This window comes from Homarus americanus, unplaced genomic scaffold (assembly GCF_018991925.1).
Source record: "Homarus americanus isolate GMGI-L3 unplaced genomic scaffold, GMGI_Hamer_2.0 scaffold1601, whole genome shotgun sequence".
In the NCBI taxonomy this organism is placed as follows: domain Eukaryota; kingdom Metazoa; phylum Arthropoda; class Malacostraca; order Decapoda; family Nephropidae; genus Homarus; species Homarus americanus.
The window spans coordinates 18,777-27,278 of record NW_024757322.1 but is presented as its reverse complement, the minus strand read 5'-3'; the positions used below and the strand labels follow the sequence as shown (position 1 = coordinate 27,278).

The 8,502-nt window shown below is 39.4% G+C and overlaps 1 protein-coding gene across 1 annotated transcript; it reads left to right on the top strand.

Annotated features, from left to right (window-relative positions):
- Positions 1-1,761: 1,761 nt before the first annotated feature.
- LOC121857434 lies at positions 1,762-7,001 on the top strand. Its single transcript, XM_042353485.1, has 2 exons — positions 1,762-1,961; positions 5,169-7,001. The coding sequence occupies exon 2, from the start codon at positions 5,340-5,342 to the stop codon at positions 6,342-6,344; it is 1,005 nt and encodes a 334-aa protein (XP_042209419.1). The 5' UTR covers positions 1,762-1,961; positions 5,169-5,339; the 3' UTR covers positions 6,345-7,001.
- The last annotated feature ends 1,501 nt before the right edge of the window (positions 7,002-8,502 follow it).

Below are 8,502 nucleotides of genomic sequence, written 5' to 3'. Positions count from 1 at the left end.
TTTTTTCCACATATACGCGGTGAGTGTCCGGCTCGAGACGCTATTTTTAGATTTGCCCCACCCGCCACCCTGCTTGACTGCCTGTTTTAGCTCATAAAATTCATACAAATTACCAGGCCAGAATATAATTTACATTGCTGGAATTCTTATAATTTGGTGATCATTTTGAATATAAACATCATATATTTTGCATTAGACATACAAATTTTAGATAAAAATTTTTCTCTAGGTAACTATGTTATCTTTTGTGCAAAATATATGACATTTATATTCAAAATATTCCTGGTCTTACAAGGAATCCAGCAATGTCAATTATATTATCCTAACTTTAGTTTGAGGTATTATTTATTAAAATTTAGTGGTTATCCCACACATCTCCTTGGGACGGTTGGTGGGGGGTGGGGGGGAGGGAGGGACCGACCGACCATCTGTTACCCCGTGAAGAATTATTATTTTTTTTTATTAACTGAAGATATTTGTTTTAGCTCATAAAATTCATACAAATTACCCGGTCTGAATATAATTTACATTGCTGGAATTCTTATAATTTGATGATCATTTTGAATATAAACATCATATATTTTGCATTAGACATACAAATTTTAGATAAAATTTTTTCTCAAATTAACTATGTTATCTTTTGTGCAAAATATATGACATTTATATTCAAAATATTCCTGGTCTTACAAGGAATCCAGCAATGTCAATTATATTATCCTAACTTTAATCTGAGGTATTATTTAATACTAAATGTTAAAAACCCTGGAAGGGAGGATTGGTGGGGGGTGGGGGGGAGGGTTGGGACTGACCGCGCGGTTGGAAGAGGGGGGGAGGCAAGGTGGGGTACTTTGATTGACAGATAGTGTCGTGAAGATTATTTTTTTTTTTATTAACTGAAGATATTTGTTTTAGCTCATAAAATTCATACAAATTACCCGGTCAGAATATAATTTACATTGCTGGAATTCTTATAATTTGGTGATCATTTTGAATATAAACATCATATATTTTGCATTAAACATACAAATTTTAGATAAAATTTTTTCTCTAGGTAACTATGTTATCTTTTGTGCAAAATATATGACATTTATATTCAAAATATTCCTGGTCTTACAAGGAATCCAGCAATGTCAATTGTATTATCCTAACTTTAGTTTGAGGTATTATTTATTAGAATTTAGTGGTTTTCCCCCAAAAATTTCTCTGAGGGAAGAGCCGGCAGTGTAGTGTGAGAGGGGGAGGGAGTTGAGTCCATTATTTGAATGGACATTAACTTGGCGACTGTATTTCTCTATTTCTCTTAAGTATTAATTGTGTGCATGTACCATCATAAAATTAAGATGTTGTTTTTACTACAACATAGGTATGTGCCTTCAAAAAGTGGAGTTTGGGGGTCGGGCCGGTTTCTATTGGAATTAATCCCATATGTTCTGTTGTTCACTTAACGCGGATTTCACTTAACGCGGGACCCTCTGGGTTCAATTGACCGCGTTAGTAGGGGACAACTGTACACCAAAATAAAATAATAATGATAACAATAATAATAATAAAATTTATAATAATAATAATAACAATGATACTGTATTAATAAAATAATACTAATACTAATAATAATATAGAAATATACAAGAATGAAAAATGATAAAAGTGAGAAACACGACCTAGACCTATGAAAACCGAAAAATTCCAAAATCCGAAATGCCTCTGGCCCCAAGGATTTCGGATAAGGGATTGTCAACCTGTACTGTATACGTTTACTTAATTATGTTTATATATCCAAGGAACGACCCGGGCCCTTCAAGTCCCGACCTGGGCCCTTCAAGTCCCGACCTGGGCCCTTCAAGTGCCGACCCGGGCCCTGCAAGTCCCGACCCGGGCCCTGCAAGTCCCGACATGGGCCCTTCAAGTGCCGACCCGGGCCCTGCAAGTCCCGACCCGGGCCCTGCAAGGAGGTTTAGGAAGTATGTTGCCTTAAATTTGCATTTTGATAAATAAATGGATACAAAATGATTTATTTTTTGTGAATTATTAGAGTAATTTAATACGTTATACTGTACTGTAGTGGTCAGCTAATGGCTCTTGAGGTTACCTACCAAAAATGGTAGACTTTATATTTTCTGTTAAAATTTTGCATCCATGCCGAGTCAATTGAATATGGGGTTGGAGAAAATATGTGGGTGGATGCCACCCTGAACTTGGACTTTAAAGGTAGTTTTGATGGTCAAGTAAGCCAAAACTGGTCAAAATAGGTATTTTGTCACTTTCAGGAGAATTATACACAAGTTTTCATGAAAACCAGTTGTAGTGTAATTGGATGTCTATTGCTATGTTATACAGAGCACTTACACTTTAACTTACACCAAGATGTGTAGGATTAACAGAATAAACAAAACAGTACTCTTGTAGAGTACAACATAAAGAGAACATTGCCTCTGGGAATGAGACATTTGGTTGAAATGCTGGCATGCATTTTATAATGTTCAAACAGGTACAGTGTTGTAAATGTTCACCAGTCAGTGGTGTCACAGCCAGGGGTACACTTCAGGTCCCACCTACACTGTACCCTTTCCACACTAACCTGGCCTGTGAGCCACGTCTGTAGCTACAAATAGCTGATTGGTTCCCCGAGCATTTTACCTCCTCCCTGGACTGTGTGTATATAGGCACGTATTTATATCAACCTTTTATAATAAATATGCAATAATTTTCTAACCTTCTCTGAAGTGCTAATGCCTTGAAATGATTTGCATTATGCAAATGGGGTGTTATTTAACATTATTTTAGATAATAATAGGTCTGCTTACCAATTGTGAACATATTTGGGGTTCTAGGACAACTGCTACTCCCCCCCCCCCCTCCCCATGGGACAATTGCCCCCCATTCCATGAGTGAATCTTAGGTACAGCTAACCTAACCAAACCAAACCAGACCAAATCTAACCTAACCAACGTCACCATCAACCAGATTATTACAGGAGATCACAGTCACAGTTTTTCACTGTTTTGCCCTGCAATTTCCCTCATCGTTCATGCCCTGCCCACTGTGGGTGATTTATGATCGTAATAGGGGGGGGGGGGGCATAATTGAAATAAAAAGCTATTACCTTTTAAAAATACAGTGCCTGTACTTAATATTGTACATTGGTAAGATGACAAGAATATCTGTGGGAAAAAATGGACAAATTCGAATAGCCTCTTCTGGTGGTAATGGTATTTTCATAAAATACCATTAATACCTGTACACTTCATATAATATATTGTATATACTGTATATCATAGGTAAAAAATAACGTCATCAAGAATGCATTTCCATGTATGCAACGGTACAAAATAAATTTCTCTTAACACAATTAGAGCAGATTTTATGACAAAAAGCTTATACCCATACACTTTTTTGCTAGCAGCCTTGCGCCTCAAAAATACCTTAGCTGTTGGTGATCTTGTTCCTCTTCTTAAACCCTTGCAGTCATCCAGAGGAAGCATTGAAGGGTTTGTGCTCTGCAATTCCCATCTTACGTGCCACTGCTACGTACAGTTTACATGCGTACTCTTGAACCGACCACGTGTCCACCGCCATGTTCCGTCTTGCCTAACGAATCAAGTAGCTCACAATTAAATTCTCCGTCTTGAGCAGCACCTTGTTCTGGCAGTACTTCACCATTGAAGCACCTGCATACTTTGTGATGTTCATGTGTTCTTTTATCTTAGCTGCATCCTTCTTGATCGTCCTGATCGTAGATTCGTTCACGCCATGCTGGCGCGCCAAATCAACCTGTGTCGTTCATTTTTCTAAATCTTGTATGATTTTGTACTTCATTTCGTAACTTAGGGAACGTCGTATCTTCTTTGGCTTAGGGCGGCTGGGTCCAGGTAATGCAAGATTTTTCTGTGGTGGTGGGGGTCCAGTGGAAGCCATTCTTACGAGATTATCGGGCACAATAGAACACAGTTTACACAGAGTGACTAGGAGGAGAGCAACTGACGCGGCTAGGTCAAGCGGCTTCTTCCCTCCCGTGACAGGGCACGTCATATTACATTAAACCAATCATAGCTGGCGGCGGAGGGAGGTAAGGATGCGTGGCCCAATCACAGTCCGATACGTCATATGACGTCACCGATAACGCAACAGAGACATACACTGCGCAACCTTACTCGCGCCGCTTACCCAAGCATGGCGAGATGGCAGGAGGTTTGAATCCAAAATTGGCGCGGCAAGGCAGGACTGCCAGATGCTCTTCGCGTAAATGACCAAATTTACCTCGTAAATCAAGCATTTCAATTCTGGCAAGGCACCTTGTAAATGACCAAACACGTAAACCAAAACCGCGTAAATTCAGACTCAACTGTACTGTACAGTACCACATAATTACGGGTAGTCCACACTTGATGTGAGAGAAAGGTTCATAAAAAGTTTTGTGCCAGGCAAATTTGTGCTAAATGAATCCTGATACAAGCCATTGAATGGAAGCATGTAAATGATGAGGGATGCATGTTGGAAGGGGAGAGAGAGAGAGAGCTAGAACAGGGTACTACAGCACCAAAACATTCGCTAATGAATTCCTTAAGACACCACTTTTTTCTTATTTGAACATTTAATTCTATTTTTTCAAACACTTACAATACTAAATTATGGTTGACCCGAGTCTTGTGGAGCCAACCCGTGAGTGTCACGAATCCAATATGTAGTACATAAATGTTTTTAGCCAGTTTAGACTTTCTTAACTGATTGATAATTGAAAACATATTTAGTGAAACATTTAGAGTATTTAAAGCTTTTCTAAGGAATTAAACATTGAAGACATATTTAATGCTCTTATACTAAAAACAAAGGATATACTTGAGTACTGTAGTACAATAGAAAGCCAAACAGTGAAGAATAGAATGCATTATAAAGTAATAAACAATTCTTGAGACAATACTTTTTTCACTTCAATTCAAATTCCATCATTTCAAAACCACCCAGATGTACAAAGTTACAAACATTAGTAAACAGTTCAGCCAAGAATAACCAGCAATGTCATCAGATGCCTATTTACACTTGGACAAAACTTAGGGTCACAGTTTTGAAAAAGGTGCTGCAGTAGTTGTACTGAGTTGACAAGTACTGTACAGTGTTGCTGTTACTTTGTGGAGGTTGTGTATGTTATATGTTCTCCTTTGTTATTCCAGGTACATGTACTTAGTAGAAGCACTGGAGTTGGAGTTAAGTTTATAGATGTAGAAGAGAGACAGGAGCCCCATGTAATTTTTCCAGGAAGACAAAATTGTTTGAATAGTTCAGAACCAGTTCCTGTAAACTTGCCAATATTTATACATGGTACAGGAAGATGTGAAAATGCAATGCCTGAAGGTTTCCAACCCTTAGATGTAGATTATCGGGAAGACGAGTCAACGGATTTATGCACAGAAAGTGATTCAGAAGAGGAGGGGATGGTACAACGGAAGCTTGAACTAGAGTCGGCGGATTCAAGGGTGGATGTTTGTGAAGAAACACAGGCCTCAGAACTGCAGGATCACACACAGAGAGAACCAAAAAATAATGAACTTATAACTATTATACCAGAAACACAAGATTTTGATAATGTAGAAAACTTGGAGGATGCAAGTACTAGCAGGAACAATGAATTAGAAATGGAAGAATATTGTAAGTCAAATTCATCACAAGAAACTTATTGTGATGAAATTGATGGTATACAAAACACTTTATCTGAGGAGCTGTTCAACACAGGGTCACTTGTTGAAAGTGTAATACCTCTCAATAAGAAACATACCAGTGTTGAGGTGTCTCAGGAGAAGGATGGCATGCAGGGTGAGCTCAGCAAAGAAAATAGAAAACCTGAAGCTAATAAACCAAGTACTGCAATAACAAGTTCTGTAGATTTGTTTTCAAATAGCATAGACGTTGATAGGGGAGTTGTGGTGGAAATATCACACTCAATAACCAGAAATAAACCAAACCAAGTTGATAGCCAGAATTCAGAAGCTGAAGGTCAGCTTAATTTTGCAATACCTGTACCAGAAAATATAACAGAAGATGATATCAATCAAATGCAGCAATTGCAAGATTGTGTTGCTCCTGATTTATATTTAAACCCCTCACCCACAAAAAATGATGCAGATATTGCCAAACTGAAGCCCCCTAGCAATAAGGATTCTTTGACAGAACAGTCTCCAGCTCAGGCTGCCAAGAGTGTTGTTCAGTGGATTATTCCTGATCCTTGCTTTAACCAAAAAAATTTAACAGACAGTGAATCTGGGGAAAGTACACGTATTGAAGAATATGCCTCGCCCTTGAAAGATGACAACACTGAGGCTCCCGTACAAAAAGACTTCAGATGTAGATAGTAGCCCTGAAGAAAGGCAAATTTCATATATGGCAGCTGGCCAGTCCAAAACCAAGCATAGATCAATTCAATACCCTAAAAGAGCCTTACATGAACAGTATTCAACATCACCAGAAGAAAAAAATCGCCAGCCCCGAAAACGGTTCTAACCATTGAAAAATAAGAAAAGATCAAGATTTGCTTGTGACATGAGCTCACCGCCAAGTAAAATAGTGATCCAAAGGTCAATACCAACAAATCCTGATGGGAATCATGTCCTTCAAGGAGCCTTAAGTGTGAAGCCTACCAGAACTACAAAGGTAAGACATTTTCTGTAGTCTACTTTTAGTCAAGTAACTTTAATATGTGGCAGCTTTCTTGTGGTTGTTATAAGTCATCAGCCCCCTTTAATGTACCCCAGGGTTGATCTGATAATCCTTTTGGATATACGGATTACTTTTCCCTACCACTGTACAATCTGTCTCATGAAGGGGACTTTGACAGCTGTTATCCAAAAATCTGAAAAGTCTCATTAGAACTTTGAGTAACTAGTCAGCACTTAAAATTATTGAGGCTATTGTGTGCTAAATTTGGTTTCGGGTAGAAAAAAGTATAGCTATTTAAGCTTTGTCACTTCTGGGGTGAATTCATTCTCTGTAAGGTCCCTCTCACTGGGAGCCCCCTTGGTGGGTGGGAGGGGGGGGGTCCCAATGATCTGGTTCGCTTTACCAGAGTGGTGTTTGGCCCCTCGTCCTAGGGAAAGGATTTCCCAAACAGGGTAGGTTGCCAGGGAGGATTCAGACATAATAGCTCCTATCCTGCTGCCACTTTTGAGAGCAGACCAGCAACATTGTCCCCAAGCCTCCGGGACTGGAATACCCTCCCATGTGTTTGGTGTTTAAAGTGACATCCCATACTGCAGGGAGGCGATTCCTGGAGATTGTGTAACATACACACAATGTTGATTTGTTCACACCAAACAACCGGCCATCCTTGGCGGCGCTCGTGCCTTCCTTTAAACGATCAAATAAATGAAGTTTCTTGGCTTTCTTCCCGGTAATAAAAACACGGACAAATATTGTAATCTTTTTCTTATTATCTATAATATTTATGTTACTAATGTGTTTTACAAGCTAATTTTGCTTTCCTAAGTGTGGAAATTATCAGAGATCAACGCAGAAAAGTTATTATTCCTTAACCCTTTCATCATGGATGGGGCCCTAGACGTTTCCTGCAGTATACTCCTAAACATACAAATAAAATGGTTTATTAAAATGAAGTTAGATTTTATGAATAATTTCAGTAACACTCAACTACAGGGGTCAGCTCCCTGGCTTTACTCGTTTTGTACTGTTAAACTTAGGTACATTTTCTACTTACACTATGACTGGGTGTACATGTACAAGAACACACATGATACATAGCACATTTGAGCACCATTATTACAAGTGGCAATGAGGCCAGTTACAGCACCAACACTAATACTTTAACATCACCAGAATTAGTAGCTTCTCTTCACCACTGTGGTACCTTTGCCCACAACCAAAGTGATGGTCAACCTACTCTTGCTGACTCCAAACACTCCGACAATTCAGGTAAATACATACAGGTGTACTCAGAAGAATATCACAGCCACCATATAGCCCTACTGAGTAGTGGACTCATCCATAACAATGATGGGGGCTGGTGGTGTTTGCTCGGCCTGTGATATCAGCAAGCTGGACAACGAACACGTCAGGTGAACAGCTGGTCAGTTGACTGGACCCCAGAGGTGGTGGTTAGTTCCAGAAGCTCGTATTCACGAATTTACCCGAGTTTACTGGTCTTCGTCCATCTCTCACACTAGTGTGGAGGTCGTCCCAATCTACAAGGCTCTTGGCTGAGAGGAGTTTCGGACGCTGGACTGAGGTTGTTGACACGAACATCAACGTTTCAAAAGGACGCTAAGGGCGTAAGAATACTTCAATTAAAACACATCAGTTACGTTACTGTATCACTTGCATATTCAAACTATTAACTAAGTCAAAATCACTTAATGTGGCGAGGTATAACATGGAGCTAGACATTACCTGTGGGTGGAGAGGTTTCAGACGCTGGACTGACGCCCGAGAGCGTCGGTGCTCCTCCTCCTCCTCTCAGCTCGAATTCCACTCACCCCAACTATTTAAATGTACTACGTT

Bases quoted from the DNA above. Each gene is read 5' to 3' on its own strand.
- LOC121857434 (XM_042353485.1), top strand. From the start codon at position 5,340: ATGCCTGAAGGTTTCCAACCCTTAGATGTAGATTATCGGGAAGACGAG.